Here is a 20,871-nt window from a genome sequence, read left to right as displayed (position 1 = left end):
CTGGACTTCTGCCTATTGCCATTCAGTTGGCTTCTAACATATTCACACCTGCAGCTCAGTTGTGCTCATTTCAGATTTGGGTTTATTGGAAATAAATGCATATACAAGACTTACAAAATAATCCAATACAATTGATAAAAGCAAACCATCTTCTTCCTGGTGTTACCTAAGTGCTTCTGTACTCCCAAGTGCTCTTGGAGAGAACTTTGCCTATCCTGTTATGAGGGGGAAGCAATTCCAGATTCCTGCCTTATGCTGTTTTGAAGACAAGACATACTGTACTTAATCTGCAGTATAGTGCTGATAGGGTAATGCCATTAAACAGGGCTAAGAAACTTGCATTTTAGTAACATCAGCCTTTAGCTTATATAAGCTTTTAGCTTTTATACAGTCTGCTTTTTCCTTGGATTTTTGCTTTTTTAAAGAACTGGATCAAGTGAAAAGGCCATGACAGATGTGTACAATACATTTTTATAGACCTCAGTTAACCAGCTTGGAAAACATTTAAATTACAAGAAGATAGAGGCTCACAAACATGGAATCACCACTTGCCAGCAAAATCAAAGCAATGTGCTTATGAACTGGCGAGTGCTGCAAACTAGGCATCCCCTTGAAAGAGAATCCAGGTTTTAGATTGTCTATATGTGATTCTGTGATCTGGACTGTTAGCAGGAATGATTTGCATAAACAGCTCTTCCCTCTCCTCCTGCCATCCAAACTTCCTTGGCACAGTTGGCTAGGAACTGTTCTCTGGGCGGCCAAGTTCACAGTAGTGGCCAGGGGTCAGTCTGTTTGCTCCCTGATCAAGCTGTATCACCCAAGAGAGTACTGGCAACTGAAAAGCACCAGGTTACTGCTTAAGGAAAAATTGCTGCAGTTCAGTTCTGTGCTTCCTGTGATGGAGGAGGATTTGTGTCAGTGGTGAAGATTTGCATGCAGAAAGGGTTTTGGCCTGAAACATACACTCTGCTAGGTTTTGCTTACTTAGGCCTCCCTGCCACCAGCCAAGACATCCCTACGCAGACTTCACATGAGGAGGACCTTGTGGGGAAAAACCTCCTGAAGTGCAAAGTGAAGCTGTCAGGTAAGCTACCAGGTATGTTCAGTATATGGCATCAGTGGTCCCCAGGAGCTTTCTTTGGCTGTATGACCCTTTGCACTGGACAGGACTTCCCCACGGATTTGTTTCAGTCCATAGGAAGATAGCACTGAATAGAATCTTTTGTCTCTTTCTCAGTCTCCTCTGACTCTCTTCTGTCATGTTTGAAGTCGGGGAGAATTTCAGCTACTCTCCTACGTAGTTGATTTCTCCTTTCCTCTCTTTCTTTTTCCTTTTTCACCAGTAATGGGTACTGTCTCCATGCCTTGAATACATTCAGCCTGAGTCTCCTTAAAGAAATTTGGGACACAAAGAACAAAGTGACAACATGCAGATGTGTGCATAATATAACATAAACAATATAACAGAAGATTACTTCTATTTGAGGAGGGAACTCTCCTAAAATACCTGTGAGATTTGTCCTTTCTGCTGCTAGTCAGGACTGTGACATGTTCAACATCTGTGTGCAGACCCCCCCATTAGTATGTCAACCATCTCAGGGTAAAATAACATTTTCTCTATTCCTCTTCCCCAGGAATTTTGCTTCTACCTCTGACAGGATTAATCTGGTGTTTGCTTAGCACTCTAAAAATGAAAGATATTTCTTGAAGAATAAACAGGGGCTCTGAAAGCATTTGCTTGAGGAAAAATACAGACTCACTTGCTTCAGATGACACACTTGGGAATGCAGGTAGCTGGGCTCCAATTCCTACTTGATTTTTATCACCCCACTAAAGATGCTTTGCCCTGAGTTCCTATATGGGCAGTGGGGAGCAACAGTCCTGTCTAAATAATAGCTTGCTATGACAAGGTGTCAACTGCATTTTTCCAGTTAGCAAGGAACTAGGTAATGTGAAATGCTCCTGATATGAGGTCCTACACAGAATGAACACAGTCTTTTCCTTGGTCTGAATTTCCTATGGTTGCTCCAGTTTGCTGGCTTGTTAGGTTAAATCATGCACTGTTCTGACCTTCCAGACACAGCAAGCTAGACCAGATTCACTTAACCACATAAAAGGGGAATATAATTCCTCCTCCAAGCTGCTGCATATCCTGTTTGGGCTACACACGGGTGCAGGTTATTCAGGACTGCATGCAGCTGGCATGCTTTCATGCTGCGACAGGTAAACAGTCTTCTGTTTCCTGCTGAAGCTTGACAAAAGTTTTTTCCTCCTGTTAAAATGCAGTTAATGCAGTTATGGTGCCTCCAGTTCCAGTCATGACTGGTAGAACTGAATGCTGTACATCTCACTGCCAAGTCAGGCTGACAATGGCATAAACTGAAGGATTCCTTACGTAGGGTTTCTAGTTGGTCAGCTTTGGATTTGTGAATTAAATCATCAATTAAATTACACCACAGTGTAATTCCTGCACAATCATCTGTCTTGCTTATAATTGTACTTAAAGATTTTCCTAAAGCAGCTTTTAGCAGAAGCTGCCTGGCCAGTTCTGTTAATCAGCTTAGAAAGTTTCAGCTACTTATCTGCATTCATTGTATTCTCTTTCAGCAGATTTTAAAGCACTCTGAAGAGTACCACTAAAGTTCCTTTTCTAGCCTGCATGGAAAATTCTTACCACAAACTTCTGCTGGCATCCATGCATATCACAGAAGCAAAATACCAGTAGTTAAAGAAACTCTTTCACATGTTCTTGGAGAGTAGGTAGTAGTCTCTAAATCTATTAAACCTAAGTAAAAAGAGCTGCTGGCAAGGGAGCACACTTACTTGTTACTGTGTTCAGTAGCAATCTTCAGCTTCTCCCATAGGGTACTTTTTTCCTCCATGGTCAGATCAAACCACACCCAGAAGTATTTCCTCCTGAGGCAGGCTGCATGGAGGGTACTCACTTTCTCCTCCAAAGTGGAGAGATAATCCTTGTACTAGGGAAGGAGGACAGAGAAAGAGGTGAGAATGGGCTTCTTTCTCCCAAGCCCCATACAATAAGCAGAAACAAGAGGTAAGTGCTGAGCCTGTGGCAGTGAAGGGTAATGGGTCAGAAGGGGAGGAAAATCAACAGAGAGAAGGGTGAGAGTATAAAGTGCAGTATGTGGGAGAGCATCCTGGGTGGAGAAGAATAAGGATCAGTGGAGAGATGAAAGAAGAAGGGAATGAGGTTGCTGGAATGGGGGCAATGTAACTTGGCAAAGGGTGGGCTGCAGGTGTGTGAAGTGGCACTATGGTGAGGGGAAAGTGTGTCATCAGCTAACTTGCTTAGGATCATTACTCTGCTGTGGTGAAGGCAAACCTTTAGCCAGCTCCTGAAGCCCCGTTTGATCAACAAATGAGAGTAGAAATTCTCAGCCCGAGACACCTTCTCCATGAGGCTCTCCTGGGTGTACTGGAGCCAAGTCATCAGGCATTTTCTCTGCAGGTCCAAGCAGTGGTGCCTCTGTGCCACCTGAGTAAAGACAGTAGAGATGGCAGCTTAGTTAATTGGACTAATGTCTACATGCACATAAAACTAGGTATGCTAGAAAATCACCACAGCTTTTTGGGGTTCTTAAAATATAGGTGTCAGACAGCTGGAATAACTTACAGGATAGGTTCTCCCCCAAAGAGGGGTCAGCATAAGGAATATGACTATTGTATCAGGCTACTCCTGTGTCACTCCTAGAGAATACCCTTTTGTATTAGATGCTCAGTTTAACCTGCTGTGAATGGAGCAGAAACATGACCTGTAACAATTCAATCCCACTCTGTCGACAACACTGACCAGCAGGGTGGACTTACAGAGAAGCTGCTACACTTCTGCTTCCCAGCCAGAGGCCTTTGTGCATTTGGTCATGTAAATAGCTACAGTTCTACTGGTAAACAGAAGCTTGCCAACTTAGCCCTGGGCTCTGGCAAAATCTTCAAGATGCAGTTGAGTGTTCCTTAGTCTAGCTCTGATGAGGCATGCCAATTCATTCATGTATGGAAATGTTTCATTAGCAGTATTTATATGTCATGGTCTCAGAAGCTACTACTTGTAATTCTGCATTGAAGGTATGGCCAGACTACAACAGATTGCTAGGTTATCACCTGTAGTGTTTTACCTCTAGCAGTGGCCAACACTGCATCAACTGCAACTCCAGAGAGAGGGAAAGCCCTAGTAATGGGCTGGTGATGCACTACAACTACAGTGGCTTGGTGGTGTCTTACTCATTAGCTTTTTCTAGGGAGCAAGATACATATAATATAATAATACATCATGTAATATATTTTCAATTTAGTTTTTTTGCTGTATCATACTAAACTAACTCCCACTGTGTTGCTGGCATTAAATCATGTGGGAGTACTGCAAACAAGTGGAGGCTAACAAAAGATGGCTTCTTGTTAGATTGAAATTAATTCCTTTCTCTGTCCTTATGGTTCTTGTTTAATCAGCTAAAAATGAGGATGCCAGCCATGTGAGTTTTTAATGACCTTTCAGGATTACTGTCAGATGGCCAGATTTAAAGAACCAATATAGGGCAGGGTGTGCAGGGAGAAATTTTGCTTTTTCCATCTCTACCTGGCTTAAGAGCCAATCAAGTTTTCTGGTAAGTGCTACATCCATTTTTTCCCTTCCTCCCATGACACCACTCTTTTCCTTTATCCTTAGCACTTACCAGCAGGTTTTCCTTGGCTTGCTCCATCAGCCTTTTCCATGGCACCATTCCCAGTTTTCTCAGCAGGACCTTCTCATAGTGATCTCTGGCCTTTTTCTGGAGCTGCTGCTCTTTCTCCAGCCTCCTTTGCTTCTCCAGCTCTTTCTACAATAAAATGAGCAGTAGTTTTAAATCACTCTGGATGAAAAGGACACTAAACGATAACAGTACATTGTTGTATTGGAGCTGGAGGTCCTGACCTGACAGGAAATAGGGATCTGCATCACCTTTAGCAGTGCAGCCCAGGTATGACCCTGTTTATTAGAAGCAGTGGTAGAAAGCAGAGCAAACTGTCTTGAAAATTCTCCTAGATGATGGTGTTTCTGGGCATTTTCTTGGGCCATACATCAGGATGGGGCCTTCCTACAGCACTGCAGTTGGGTGTTAGTGTAGCAGACACACAGTGTGTGGCTATCATCAGTGCCAATATAGCAGGAACTTCTTTTTGATGGGCCTTTATCAATGTGGGGAGGGGAGCTTCCTGTGCTTATAAAACTAAATTTAAAACATATCCAAAAATTATTCTGAGTTCATGCATGGAGCTTACCACTTAATCTAGCCTAAATAGTAGGGGAGGGATGTGGGTATTACATAACTATACAATATTACTTTTGGCTGAGATTCGGGGATGAAGGTCAAACATCATAAAACACTCAATCCAAGTAGAACAGTAGTTATAGGTCAAATTCCTGTAGGATTTCAAATGTGCTATTTGGGTTATTAGGACAGCTCATTTCCAAGTTAATAATGAATTGATCCAGTTCAAAGGCTAGCTCTGAAGAAAGGATGCTTCTTTTCTTTAGGTAGAAAGCTGCCCCTGATGTATCTGGCAGGCTTGTTTACTTTTAAATTGTGTGTTTGTGACTGGTGTCATGGTGTATGCTGGAGAGAGGGATACAAAGGGAAGGAGCAGTCTGAAAGTAGGCTGAACATGCTGCCACTGAGGGGCTTTATGTGGCTATACCTCAGCAGTGCATGTCTACCAGCTGGGACCTCTAGTCCTGCTGCTGAGACACAGGCAGTATATATTGCATACTGTGTTCAGTTCACAGCCCTTCCTCTAACATTGCCAAAAAGAGTGAAGGTGATGAGTCTATACAGTAGGTGCTGTGGAACTCTGCTCCTTCAGTTCACATTACTCTGGCTGCTGAGTAAGTGCTAGTGGGCAATAGCTTTTCTTCCCTATCTATGTTCAAGGAGGGTGTTTGGTCACCAGCTTCTGCTGCCTTCTCTCCTCCCGTCGTTTTTCCTTCTGAGCTTCCTTTTCTTCAGCCTCCTTCCTCTGTCGTGCTTCCTTTTCAGCCTTAAGCTGGGCCTGGAAATGGAGAAAAGGGAAGGAGTTAAAATTTAATTTGGCACATGTGACCTTTTCAGAGAACAGAGACCTCTAAGCTTTCCCAATATTCCTCTAGTATTGACCAGCACCTGAAACTTCAGATGTATACAGACTTTGTAATATATTAGATATGATTTGTGCTGGGCAATGAACTGTGGAAGGGAGATTGTTTTTTCTACAGCCTGCATGTATCTTTCTGCTACCTATATATATATATATATATATATATATATATATCTTTCTTAGCCCTAAGTTACAGTATTTGCTCCCTGTTCCCCTAAATAATCTAACCCATACACCATATTATTTATTGATAACCTGATTGCTGAAGTCAGTTCTGAATCCCTGAACTTCACTCAGAAATTTTACTTCTACAAGCAAAGCAGCATTACAGGTACCTAAACAGTGAAGTCAAAGATTTTGCTTTACTTCAGTACTGGTCACATTTTGCAAAATATCCTTCTCTGAATGTTTATCTAGTTCCCTTGCCAGCCACACTCTATTTTAAATCTAAAAAGTTGTTGCTCTTGATATATGCATCAAAGGCCTAAACCCCCACCAACCATAACACAATTACTGTGTGCTTGTGATCTCTACAATCATGGCAACTGCAGCTGAGAAAACCTAACCTGAGGCTTTTTTTGTCCACTCTATGGATTACGTGTTCTCTAAAGCTTGTTTCAGCCTCCTGCATATGTGAGTGCATCTCTCTGACTTGGAGATGGAAGATATGCTGATTTAGGACCCTAGTTCTGAGCTTTCTAATCCTAATAAAACTTGTTATCAATGTTTTTAGTAACAGCTTAATGCCCTGAAGTTAAGAAGGCTCATCTGTTGGATGTGTATCACAGAATTTGTGTATTAATTATGCAAACATTGTTACTATCTTCTCTCTTCATCAGAGATTTTCTAGAAAGATGCAGGATTTTTACTAGTTGAGACTTTACATGACCAGACAGAAAAGGCAGGGAAGGGGTAACCCACCAGTGCCAGGTCCAATCAAGTGGATCTCTGCATGCACTTCCACCATTCCCATGTTTGGCTAGGATGAGTTACAGCCATGGGGTGGGTGTGAAAGAAGTTAGGGGGATGGTAAGGGAGGCTGCTTCCAGGATTGCAGCTGCATCAATATGAAGTGTCTGCCTATGATATGGTAGAGCTGGTGCTGTCATGGTATGCAAATGCAGCAATTACTATTTTTGATGTGTGCCACGCATTGGCTTTCTCACAAGTGATAAAGCTCCTGTCATGGACAAAGGGCCTCTTCACAGTCCCTAACTCTGGGGTTAAAACAGCATTTCTTGTAACTGGAATGATGTGAAAGAGACCTTATTTCTTTTTCCACTTCACTTACCAATTTTTCCTCTTCTCTTCGTTGTTTGGCTTCCTCTAGTTTCCTCCTCCGTTCTGCCCGCCGAGTTGCTCTCTCCTCCATAGCTAAAGAAATAAAGGACATAAAGCTTGGTGGAAATCAGCTAAGAGATAAAGGCAGACATTTGGTGAACAAGGATGACCACTCCACCCTGCTGACAGTGTCCCCCTTGACTGGGAAATGCCAGCACAAAGGGACTTGCTTCCTGCTGCCTCTTATGGCTGCCAGTATCATGAACAAGGAATGCTCATAAACATTTATGAGATGACTTGGGACTACCTCAGCTAGATTAACTCCACCCAGTCACAGCCATGAGTCTCCATTATGAAAGGGGCTGTGTTCAGAGGCTTCATTACCATCTTACCTGACTGAGTGCACACCTGATTTGGCAGCATTTGCTACGAGATCTTCAATAAGCACCAACTGTTTCTTTAAAGAGCAATTTCATGGTGGAAAGCATCCCTGCCACAGTGACACACAGGTACTTTATCACACTATTGAGAAACTCCTGCTTAATGCTGCTTCTGGGAGGTTAATTGCAGTTCAGTGATCTTGCTGGCTATCAGCAAAGGTTTTATGGAGCTGTTGGGACCATGAGACCTTCTTAAAGGAGGCTGCAAAAAAGGGGGGGATTGGCCTGCTCAGTGAAGTTACAAGTAATAAGACAAGGAGTAATGGGCTCAAGTTTGGCCAGGGGAGCTTGAGATTAAATGCTAGGAAGAATTTCTTCACTGAAAGGGCTATCAGACATTAGAACATGCTGCCCAGGTTAGTGGTGGAGTGACCATCCCTGGAAGTATTCAAGAGCTGCACAGACACAGTCCTTAGGGATATGACTTAGGTAAGGTCTTGTTGTACTAGGTTTTGGTTGGACTTCATGTTCTTGTTGAAGGTCTTTTCCAACCAAGGTAATTCTGTGATTCACACAGAACATGCAGTGGAGTTGAGAACCCATGCTTGCTTCTCCTGAAGTCACAAAGCATAGGCTGGAGCAGCTGGGGGCATTTGACCACAATAGATTTCCTCAGATTCTTTTCTCCTCTCAACTCTCCCAGGATTGTCTGGCAAGGGAAAATCATCCAGTTATAACACTCACTGAATTTTTTGAGAACTTCAAGCAAAAGCACTTGAGTGCTTCTGAAAATACACTTCCTGTCTCTAAGGTGTACAGAGTTCAGGCAAATCAGAGAATCCAACTGACAGCAAAAAGTCTTGGGAAACTCTCTCTGAGTCTTGTCACACCAGAAGCAATCACGAGTGTTAGGAGTAATTGCTATCACAGTGTGCTAAGCATGGACTTCAGGGGCTTCAGTGGCCAAGCATTTACAGATGTCTGACTTGGGCATGAAAACAGCTTACCCTCTCACAGTGCTGTCAGAGAAAGGGAGTACTGAGTTTTACTTAGCTACTGTCATCAACCAGCAAGGCTGAGGTTAAGAATAAGAGAAGCTTCTAGACAAGCTTTTGAGAAAAGTGGTGTGGAATCATCTTTGCTATCTAGAACAGTACCTTTCAGTATGGGATCAGCTGAAGTCAGCTGGCTGGAGGGCCTCCTGCCTTGTATCACTGCCCTTGTGGGTTTTGGCCCATGAGAAACAGGTGGACTATGAAAGGAAAAACAGTAAAGAAATCAATTAATAAATGCAGTCAAACAAGGTCTTACATCTACCACCTAAGGTGAAGAAACAGGCCTTGCACTTTCTATTCTCCACTGTGCTGTGTTTTCATTCTGAATTCCTGAGAGATTTTTCTTCTGCTTGAAATGGGATAAATGATACATCCTTGCAGATGAGCTGAGTAGGAAGGGCTGCTGCAGGTTCTGAAATATCAAGGATGACAATCTTTTTTTCCCTAACTAAATAAACCCCTGCTGCTACTATGAGTGACACTCAAGTGTTGCTGTTTCTAAGTGGATCCTGTATGGATCACATGGTGTCAAACAATTAATTCCAAAAAGGCGGAAGGAGAAAGAATCATGGCCAGCCTGATACCACACTTGAGCTGAGGCACAAGTGAGAAGAAGAGTAAGTAGTGCTAGTGTGACTGAAGTGTGCCTGGCAAATTCTTGCTCAACTTGAGTGGAAATGAGATGTGCTGACTACTTGAGCCTGCTTTATCGAGTGCATTTACCTCAAATGGGATGTATTCGTGCATCTGGATTGTTCTTCCCTCTTCCATTTTTCCTCCTTGGTTGGCAAAGGAGAGTTATCAAACAGCTGGGCTACAGCTGTGGTTTGCACTGCTTCTTCTTTAGCTCTGCCTGGCCTCCGATTTTCCTGCAGTTCAAGGATCAGCTCTTGCTGTTTCTGAAGCTGCTGCCTTTGCTCCTCAATCAGACGTTGCTGGAATGCATGACAGTGCTCAAAACAGCTACCATAAGCAGGAGCTGGGGTCTTGGGACCAGGTGCCTGAAACTGCTCGGGGAGAGCTGCTATTTGAGAGACACCCACGGTCGATGCTGCATGTTTTAGGATAATCTTCCAAGCAAATTTGTTTTTTCTGTAGGAATGCAATCTGTGAGCAGCACACCAACAAGAGTGGTCTCTGGTCTGGTCAGGTTCTTTCTCTATGACACATGTTTCAGTTGGCTAGGGAAAAAAATTAATGAGGAAAATTTGGCATTTATTAAACACAAGTACTCTTCTGCCCTTCCTATATAGTGTTTCTTTGATGCAAATCTAGTGAGATGCCTGAGAAGCAGGTTAATCTCAGCTATGCAATCTTTATCCAGTTCCTAGGCAGGGGAGAGGGGCCCTGTTATGTACAAAACGGGAGCCCATGGGAAAGAGCTGTGTGCCATTTCACTGGAAGGAATCTTAATTGGGCAAGAGCTCTGTCAGGAATATATCCTGACTATTTGTTAGGGAGCACAACTCTGGACAACTCATCTCTCAGGGTTTAGCACACTCCCTTTTAGACTGCGTTGTCTCCACTCAGTGCTCAGATGGAAAACAAAGGAAAATACAGTTGTTGAAATGATCTACGTGGCTGATCTACTGGATAGTCCCTTCTTATATGGAAAAGGAGTCTACAGAGTGCTGCTTCCTCATGCCTCTTCTTGAGCTTTGATAAATTTACCATGAAACAGCTGGACAGTGGGGAATGAGGCTGAGCCTTTTCTTATATATAGTATTTCTCCAAAGAGGCATCAGATATAAGGTCTGCTTTCTGATTCCTAGGTCAAACTCTAAATTCAGTCCCAGCACAAATTTTACCAGTGCATCAGAAGAAAAGTAAGAGCCTACTAGAGTGATACAAGCACTACAGGAAATCAACCTCTGCTGTAACTTAAGCAAAATATGAAGCTGGAACTGTATTATGTGTGTGTGACCTCTCATGTTGGGACTGGGATACAGCTGTAGTACAGGTTTTATAGACTAAAAGGAAGATATGTCAGGTTAGAAGTTGATATGGCAATTTAAGGATGCAACCTCTGATTCTCCTTTCCTATGTCCTTGTGATGCGCATTATCCTGAAAAAGAAAAAAGTGACAATTTTCCCTCCTCCCTCCCCTATTTAAAAGCTAGAAAGCTCTAATGGCATGACAAATCTTTTTTCATGCAGTCAAGTCTAATTATTTTTAAGTATAAGCAGGCATCAAAGATGTAACTAATCTCTCAGCAAAAGTGATCTGGGGACAGGACATTCATTGCCACTCACAGTATACAAAGAGTTGTTCTCTGGCATCATTAGAGATACTTTTAAAACTCATCCATTGTTCTCCATGTTTGCCTCTTTTTATAGATTTCTCTCCTTAACATTTGCAGGCAGGTATTTGGGGGTCACCCTGGGAAAGAACCTTTCCTCTGGAACAATATACTCTTTATTTTAGATTCATAGAATCATAGAATGTTAGGGGTTGGAAGAGACCTCTAGAGATCACCTAGTCCAACCCCCTTGCCAAAACAGGATCACCTCGGGCAGGCCACACAGGAAGACATCCAGGCAAGTTTTGAGAGCCTCCAGAGAAGGAGACTCAGTAACCACAGCGGGCAGCAGACTGCACAAAAGAAGTTCTTCGTAAGAGTACCGAGATGCCTATAGACAGAACTACATGGAAAAGATTTACCTTGCCTTTCTGAAACTCTTGATGTTTTACTTCTGCTGTTCCAGGCTTGTTCGTCTCCAATGGCCTATCCAGAACACCTTTCCCCAGTGACACTGCCTCCAGCAGCTGTGCCATCTTTCTCCTCATCTCTTCCCTCTTCATCTGCTGCTGTCGCTTTTCTGCCTCCGCGTGGCTCCAGCGCTGCCACGCCAGGAAGCAGCAGCGCAGGAGCCGCCGCTGGTTGTGCTCTGCAGACAGTTGTTTTTTCCTGAGTGAGAAACCACTTGTGTTATGGTAGCAGTGAGGTTTCTGAAACAATTGCATCAATTACAGCAGTCCAGAGCTCTACAGAGTTGCTCCAGCTAGGTGTGGGCATGCAGAAAAGATGCCCATTATTTGGAAGTCTCCCCAATTGACATTTTGCAATCTTCTGTGTCATCCTTGAGGCAGTGCCTCACCACGTAGCCTGCCAGACATCTGCAAGAGCAAAATTTCCTCTGGCTGATAGGGAATTCATCCAACAGCCTTCTTAATGAAAGGCATTGGCCAAAATTATCTCTGATGTACTACTACTGAGATAGGAAATAACTGTATTAATCAGGAATAAATATGACACCTCATTTTCTCTGGGATCCAGAGTAAGCCAGGTGGAGATTTCCAGGAAAGATACCTAGAGAGTGAAACTCAGGCTTGTTGGAAAGCGCTAAGTTCTTGTTTATCTCTGTTCTCCTTTTCATCTGTGCCACAACCAACACCTCTGACAGATTGCAGGCAATGTAGCAATTTTCTCAAAAGGCCAAGGTCTTCCTCCTGCTAGCTAACTGGCAAGTGCCTTTTATGGTCCCTAGTTACTGCCCTGCCTAAGTACTGATGCAGTAGAAGGAATTCCACAATGTAGGGTAACTACCTGTTTTGATCTTGGAGATGAATTTCCAACTGTCTTGTCTCCTTCTCTACTTTCTGGGCCCAAGTATAGTTTCTCCAGGCTCGTAGGGCCTTCATTTGGCACTTCCAGTCAGCAAGGGCTCTGGCTTTTCCCATTTTAATTCTGTGCTCCAGAATGACTTTCAGCCAAGCAGAGAAATGTCGTTGCATACACTGCATGGGACAGTTTCAGAAAACCAATGAGCAAGTTACAGCCTGTCACACAAATGCTGGCCCTTGGCATCATTTCCTTTATCTCATTTTTTGAGATCCTTTTTAGAAAAAACACTAGATATATATCAAAGCTCTATGCTTTTCAGTAAAACACATTTAGTTAACAAAATGTAAAGGAATAAAATGGGTGAGGAACATAGAATGTCTAGAGAAAGGAAAAGCATTTCAAAGTCTAGAAAATGTCTTAGATGCTACAGGTAAGAACAATTCTGTGAAGAACAGAAGAACACTTGTTTGGTTTAGTTTTATAACTTAGACAAACATTAAGACACTTCCTAGCATGAATTTATGACATGACCTAAGCTCACCCTTTTTCCAATAGGAAGGCAAACCTTTCCCCTATTGTGTAATTAGACTTGCTGGCTCCAGGAGTGATTTACATTGTACAGAACAGCAATTTGCTATCTAATCTACCCCACAATTCTAGCCCTGTCACTACAGACACTGTTCATCTTGATAGTCCAAGTGGGTCAATGCACAGGACACTCAGCTGTTCCCCTTTTGTCATAGCACCTTGTTTCAGCTGCATTCCTCTCACTCGCTCTCATCTCCAAATGAGACTTACAAAAAGGACAAAATGTCAATGCATTAGCTATTTCTTTCTGCTTTATCAAAGTGTCACTATTGCTCAGAAAAGCCATGGCTTTTTGCGTTATGCCAGCCCTAAATTGTTCTGTGATTTCATTCAGGCTTATCTTCTTGGCTTAGACTGTACTGGAGAGAGGCTGTGTACTGCTAAACAGTAGCCAAGCTCAGATCCAGCAGAGAGGCAGATGAAGTGAGCCATGGGGAGATTCACTGTTAGAGCAAGGGGACTCTTCTATTAAAAACATTCTAGATGTAGATAAGTAGGCATTAATGATGATGACTGCTCTATTAATTGGAAACACTACATGATGGATGGCATTCATACCTGCACTCAGGGAAATTTATTCCCTTTGCTGAGACTGCCCATATACAATTATTCAGTACAGAAAGATTGCTCTTTAATTGCAAGTCTTTGATACAACTAGGAAGTTTTAACTCAGAGCTGGCCGTGGTAGCAGAATAACAAGGAGAAAAGAAGTAAGTTTCTACTAGGAATTGCTAAAGCCTGCATATTTGCCTCAGAAGAGCTGATGTAATATCACAGAATATACCACACCACCCAGTGGGAATGGATCCTTGAGGAACCATTATTGTGGATGCACTGGCATACTTCATTTCGTGGAGACCCAGCTCAAAATTCATCCCAGGCCTCAGGACTTCGCTCCTCTTTCCTCTCCCTGCTCCTACGTCAGGGTCTGCAAGACAATCTTTGAAATATCTTCCCATGTACACAATAAGGGCTTCTCAGGCCCTGGTGTGACACTTCCACCCTTCTACTTCCTTCTTCAAAGGAAAAAAAATCTTGCTTCACTGCCTCCTCTGTACATCTGACTGTTTCTCAATTGCAGAAGCTTTTAGGTTTGCAACTATTCTGAGAGCCACATATTTTCCCAAATTCTAAGTGAAATGTCTCATTGAGTACAATTGGGCCATAGACACACTGGGGGTGTGTCTGGGGATGAAGGCTCAGGATTTCTTGCCCCTGGTCTTACAAGCTACTTTTTGCCCTGCTCTTCTACTTTCCTAGTATCAAGAGTTTGGAAGAACTAAAAAACTCTGATGACCTTACTTCAGTTTTGCACAGGGTAGCAGAGGGCAGGTAGTTCAGAGTCTCAAATAAAGAAGGATGATGCTCACTCTCTGATTATTGGTGTGAATCCTGCGTAGCAGCTCCTCAGCCTTTCTTTGTTTCTCCTCTCCTTGCTCTTTCTTCGGGACCAGGGGTGGTGATGCAGTAATAGATACCTCCTGAACTGACAGCTTCTGACTTTCTTCTTGTCTCTTTGCCTCCCTGAGAAGTGAACAAACACAGATCTAATAAAACGATCTAAGTACTACAGCACAGTTTCACTCTCTTTTAGGCCAATTCTAAGAGAATCACCTCTATCACTTAGAAAGTTGCTGATTATTTAAACCAGATTTCTTTAAAAACTGCCTCTGTCACAGTTTGGGGTTCCAGAGATTAAACAGTCTGGAACATTTCCAGAATATAGCAGGCAGAAGAAAATAGTAAGATTTCAGTAAAACACTTGCATGAGGAGATTTTGGATGTCAGGGCTGCCTAAGTAAATAAATGGCTTCCCAACAAATTCACATCTGTGACAATCTAAGTTAATCAGAAGCAAAAATTATGTCTCTGCAGAATTCCCAGCCAAGAATGCTCTTTATTCTCTCATAGCAGAGGAAGTATTGTAAGTGCTGGACTTTCAACACAGACTATTTTTTTTTTTCCCGTGTTACGGATTTCATGCTGCTTTGGAGGCTAAAAAGTCTGGATGGGGCCACAGAGTTCACGAAGAGAATGCACAGTGGTGCAAATACAGTCCTGCTTAATGATTCAGGGCACATATTGATAATGGCTGAGGGGAGCCTAACAGTATCTTTAGCCCATCTACCTACTGATGATAAACTCTGCTATTGATATTGGTAAAAAAATAATAAAAGGCTTTGAGAGAGTTCAGAGACAGAGGAATAGCAGATGTTTCCTTTGAGACCACCATTCCTCTTATATTTCACAAAAGGAGCTGACAATTATTTTTCACATGGTGCCCTCCTTCCCTGCCCCTTTCTCCCTCTTACACTCTCCGTGCTTCTGCCATGGTTTGCCTCTTCTCAGCCATTTCCTTTCGTAGTTTCACCATTTCCCTCTGGATCTCCTCCTCTTCCTCCTTGGCCTTTAGGGCCTTCTTTCTGTCTTCCTCCTGTGCTTGGAGCCTGGCCTCCAACAGAACTGATTTCTTCAGGAACTCTTCTTGTCTCTGAAGCTCTAATGCTTTCTGGTGCCTCATTCGGTTTTCTTTCACCTGGGAAGGAGAAAATCAGCAAAAGTCAAAGCAGATGCCTAAGGCTGAAAAAACTGTGGTTCAGTGTAGGCTGAGAGGGTTGGTCACAATCCATCTTGCAAATGAAGCAAGCAACCCTGTATGAAGCTGGTGCAAACTGGGCTGATTCTGCTCTCAGACTAGTGAAAAACTCCATTTAAGAAAATGGACTTAAACCAGTATTACTTGATGGGAGCAAACTCAGAACTTATTGCCACAGCAGCTTTTCCCGTCAGTCTTTGGAAAGGGGAAAAACCTGAACAGAAGAAGTGAAAACTGATTGTGCAAGTTACTGTGAATGGCTAAAATGGACATGGAAATGGAGTGATGTTTCAGCTCAACTGTGGAAGAGTAGCCTCAGGTATTTGCCTACAAGTCAGAGGTATTTGCCTACAAGTCAGAGATTATTGCAGGTTGGGAGAGAAACCAGGCAAGTATCACTAAGCATTTACTCTAATCCTATAATCCTCCATCTTACTCCTTTTAATTTGCTGTCTTGCCTGCTCACCTGCTTGTGCCTGAGCTCCATGATTATTCGTGGATCTGTAAATTTTTGGTTTTCCTTGATGTCCTCTAGTCTAAGGACTTCCAGTATCCCACAGTTCACAACTTCACTCTGCAAAAGATGCTGTAGATATTCTTGGACAGAAGAACTTTCCAGTTCACGTTCCAGATAGCTGTACATGTCTGAAATGATGAATTCAGATTATCTCAGGCTAGTCTGAAATAAATAAACCCCTCTGTCTCATATCACAAAGCCTAACATAATTAAAAGGATCACTTTGCCGGGCTGTGAATGCATTTCTAATGAAAGCAGACACATTGACTGCACTCCACTTATCCCCAAAGAGCCTTAATCAGTCACCCATTGAACACACTGGAGCAATAACAACATTTCATCCATTCTTTGCTGCCTTGACTCTGAGCACCTTGAACAGCTGTAGAAATTTGACAGACCTCACAAATACTCATACACAAAAGAAATAAAAAGTCTTTTACGAAAGGAGACATCAAATGTTTATGAGGTGCATTTGTGCAGTCCTACACCAAGCTGCTCTGAGAGCTGGGAGAGAAAAATCACCACCTCTAATCTTGTTTCAACTGAGCTCACTCTCCCAGCCTCGAAGCTACTTTTACCTCTCAGTCTGACAAGCCACAAGGTCTCGCTCCCTTCCCCAGGACACTCTTGGAAAAGAATCCAGGAACTGCTTTCTTGTGCTCTCACCATCAAACTGCTCATACTTCAGAGGGGCTGCAGAAGGCTTCTCCAGGAGGACAGAGTCAACTTCCTCCTCTCCATTGCTCATCAGCTCCAGTTGCAGTTTGGACTTGATCCAGTTACTGAGCAGCTCTTGGGCTACCATGAGGAAAGAGACTGATTATTTCATTTGCTTAAAAAATACAGGGGTAAGTGTAAACTCGCAAAGCTGTGTCTCTTGGGATAGTTAGATCACAGGCCAGGAAGGCTAAAATGACTGAAAGCTGATCTGTAACAGAAAATGTTACCTTCTTGACCTATAAAAGAACAGGAAGAGAAAATGGCAAACCATTTCCCTGGCGCACCTGCCACAAATTAATTCCTCTGTGCTTCATTTTTCCTACAAGACTCTGCAGACATTTAGATTGCTCATGTGATTATTATAGCATTTATCAAGAAGATGGAATTCATATGAGGTAATTCATAACTCAGTTTTCACGTTTTATCACAGCACTTGCAGACAGGTATTTTCCACGTGTACAGCCAAGGCCGCAATATGTTAAGTACAAAAATAGCCCACCATCTGGAGAAATGTTTGCTTTGTGTGTACAGGTTAGTCTTTGCAAGTGCCACAGCTCCAGGAACAACTGGTGAGTCTAGGTTAAAATCTGTCAAGTGGCAAGCTTCACCTGTACTCAGAATTAATGCTGCACCTACAGGAATGCACCCATGCTGGGTTTGGTACTCCTCAGCAAGGTAAACTGCCTAATGAACAACTGAGTATTAAGTCCTTTTGTGGACTGTGTCTCCACTCTTCTGTGGAAAAATGCAAAAAACACCCTCTGTTTCCAGAGTTCCTACTCAAAAGCAAGGACAGCTAGCATAGCTGCTGCCTCAACAAAGCACTTGGCCTCACTGCAGGGATGGCCAAGCTGTTCCTGAAGCAGAATACAGGGCTGTAACCTGCCAGGCATCAGGAGCAGCCCCCCACGAGAAGCTGAGCCATTCATGCAGTGAGGATGGGCAAAGAGCAGGCATCTCAGCAGCCACTGAAGTGCAAGCCATCCCCTGTAAAAGGCACACAGCCAACAGACAGGAGGAAGCAGCTGTTTCAGATCTCTATTTCTGACACAAAGTGAAGCTTCTCCCATTGAGTCCTGATATTCTAAGGCAATAAAGCCTTTTTAAAACTTCCTTAAAAGGCATGGGATTTTTTGAAGAAAACATAAATCTAAGGTTTACTGTCCTTCAAATCACTTTTGTTCTCTTTCATAATCTCTCTGGCCAGCTCAAGAATAAGGAAATATATCTGATAACAAAAAGCAGAGCTCCTTGAAATTTGAGTAAGAGAGTTCTGGCATTTCTCTAACCAATACCTCCCTTTGCAAAGTGAACTATGTGTAGTTAATACCATATATCCATTATAGTATGCTAATAATGGATTCCAGATAAAAGGCCATCAGTTGAGCTCAGAACAATCCCAAGGGACTGGCAGATATAAAAAAGCACAGAAGGGCAAACAAAAATAATAAAGTATGAGGAGAGCAAACAACTTTTCCACTGCTCCTTTCAAGCCACTACATTGTATGATGCAGACAGTGCACTGTAAGCAGATGGGGGCACTGTGTGCTATTAGCTGAATTCTTAATGATTACAAGGGAAAAAGCTGATTTCCTGTATTGAGGTGTGTGCTCTTCAGATGTGTCTTCATTCCATTCTGTATGGCTCACTTTTGAATCTTAAAAGAATGGTTAACTTAATGCTTAAAATCCTGTCTCCTATTATCTTTTACATTGCAAATGTACTTATAGCACTGATGGGAGATAGTTTCCCTCTCTTTTTTTTATTTTCTTTCTTTGCTGATGTACTACAGTTTGTTTTTAAATTTCAGTATGCACTTGTGGCTGTAGGGGGAATATTTAGTTAGCTAATTAGTGAAAAAAAACTTTGGATGGAAATCAAAGCAAAACCACACAATTATTCGTAAATGTTAACAAAACAACTCCATTTTCACATCTGGTCTGCTGTGAAATACGTCAGGTAATTTCATCTGGTTTTCTATAGCCCACTAACTTGTAATTGACCTTCTAGTGTGTCTTCAAGGACAGTATGCATCCTCATCTTTACCTGAAATCTCCAGGAGACAGAGAGTTTTTCCTTCTGTTAGTCACACTAGTTAAGATCTACCTTTAACTCTAGCAGTTGATTCTTCATATGCCTTTCATCATTAGATGAAAGTCATCTTACTGTGAACTGATTTTTATTGTTTCAAGATTGCAAGACACTGATCAGAACAGAACCACAATGCTGGATCAAGAACAGTCCTTTTTAGGCAGCTTGTGACTAACAGTATTTCAGCTCACCTTCCTCACAGGCCTCATTGTGATCTTCCTCTGTGGTTTCCAAACTTGTCAAAGGACTACAAGGCCCATGTAGGTACCTTGCCTTTTGAAGAGAAAAAGCTTCAGAGACACCATACTCAGAGGCTTGGTCCACTCTCTTTAAAGAAAGAAAAAATTTTCTAAGGATTGCCAGATATCAATTTTTAAACTTCCTATATTCAGGTTTCTCCTCCACAGAGAGCAAACATCAGTGGGAACGTGACACAAGGCAGGATAGCATTTATAATAGATTTCTTTTGAAACACATTTATTCAACTGCTCGTTTGACTACAGAAATCTGACTTGGAAATCGTTTGGTAATAACCACTCATTTTGCAATTAGTGTCAGTCATAGTGATTGGAGAACAGTAGGGAGAATGCCAACACTCATGCCAACAATTCAGGAGGAATGAATGCCATGCCCCTGGGGGACGGATGGAGACTTGCTGAGCTAGTCCCCAGCAACCATCAAGGAATATGGTATCAACCATTTTGTCCTAACCAGGATGGTTGATGTGTAAAGAGTCTGCGTCCCATATCCATCTTTCTGAGGTGTAAATGGTCCTGACGTGTTTTCATGTATAACATCTGTACCCCTGACAGCCCACATTTCTGCAGAATTTCTGCCCTTTGTGCTAGGGCAACCACAGAAACCTGCTGCCAGAGGTCTAGGAGGCTGCATGAGAAGGCAAGATGCACCACTCCTACCACCTGTAAAATGCAGGCTGGGGGTGGAAGCATGGGGGATGCTGAAGGAAGCAAAACAAAGGGAAATTAATCCTAAAATTAATTTTTCCCTGATTTCAGGTGGTTGTAGATGCAGGAAATGGCGCTTTGGGGTAACTCTCTTGTATTACTTGCCCAAGCATCCAAAGGGTAGAGCTGCTCAACAACAGGTTTTGTGCATAGCCCGTGAGTTTTGTGCGTGGCAAGAAGGTACCTAACTCTTGAGTTACTGTGCAAGTTACTTCACCTGGATCCAGCGTTCCAAGTCATCAGAGTCAAACCTTGGCTGGAAATGAGTAGAGAAAAAAAAACAGCAGTGTCACAAACACTGCTGTTTGTGACCCAATTTCATGCCACCAAGTTCAGCACCATCCAGAGAATCGGAAAATCATCCGGGTGGGGAGGCACCTCCTAGATGACCTAGTTCCAACCCTCCTGCCATGGCCAAGGACACCTCCCCCTAGATCGGGTCTCCGGCAAATCAAGCAGCACTTGCGGGAACCCTCCCACCCGCCCGGGACACCTCGGTCCGGATCCGAACCCCTCTCCTCAGAAGCTCCAGAACCCCGGGGAAGCGGGAGGCACCACCCCCCACCCTTCTCCGCCCTTGGGGCCATGGCGGCCACGCCCCGCCCCTCACCCGCCAGGGCGCGGCCTGATTGGACAGCGCCCATCAGAGCGCCCCCTAGCGCTCCCCCTCCCGCCGCCGGTTCCGGCGCCGTCCCCGGGTCCCCTTTACCTTCGTGGTGGCCCCGGCGGTGAGGCGGCGCCAGCGGTACAGGTGAAGGCAGTGCCCCGGGACGGACATGGCCGCCGACACGGTCCCGCCGACAGCCGCTCGCCCTTCTCAGCGCGTCCCAACGGCGAGCCGAGCCGGGAGAGGCTTCGCCATAGCAACGCCGCCTCCCCGCGGCGGAAGGCGGGAAGGAAGGTGTCTCCCCGCCGGCGCGGGGTGATGATGCCGAAGGAGGCGATTGGGGCGGCGGGGAGGTCAGCGCTCCTTTCCTCCCGCCCCT

The 20,871-nt window shown here is 43.5% G+C and overlaps 1 protein-coding gene across 1 annotated transcript; it reads right to left on the bottom strand.

The window, feature by feature from the left end:
• Nucleotides 1-65: 65 nt before the first annotated feature.
• CCDC191 (coiled-coil domain containing 191) lies at nt 66-20,758 on the bottom strand. Its single transcript, XM_030455520.1, has 17 exons — nt 20,595-20,758; nt 20,103-20,141; nt 19,112-19,247; nt 16,776-16,907; nt 16,059-16,237; nt 15,309-15,532; nt 14,367-14,520; nt 12,391-12,581; nt 11,505-11,751; nt 9,566-10,023; nt 8,945-9,039; nt 7,418-7,500; nt 5,941-6,042; nt 4,689-4,832; nt 3,344-3,496; nt 2,824-2,978; nt 66-1,389 (listed from the first exon to the last, which is right to left on the bottom strand). The coding sequence occupies exons 1-17, from the start codon at nt 20,661-20,663 to the stop codon at nt 1,188-1,190; spliced, it is 2,763 nt and encodes a 920-aa protein (XP_030311380.1). The 5' UTR covers nt 20,664-20,758; the 3' UTR covers nt 66-1,187.
• Between the last annotated feature and the right edge of the window lie 113 nt (nt 20,759-20,871).

This window comes from Calypte anna, chromosome 1 (assembly GCF_003957555.1).
Source record: "Calypte anna isolate BGI_N300 chromosome 1, bCalAnn1_v1.p, whole genome shotgun sequence".
Classification (NCBI taxonomy): domain Eukaryota; kingdom Metazoa; phylum Chordata; class Aves; order Apodiformes; family Trochilidae; genus Calypte; species Calypte anna.
This window is presented reverse-complemented; position numbering and strand designations above follow the sequence as displayed.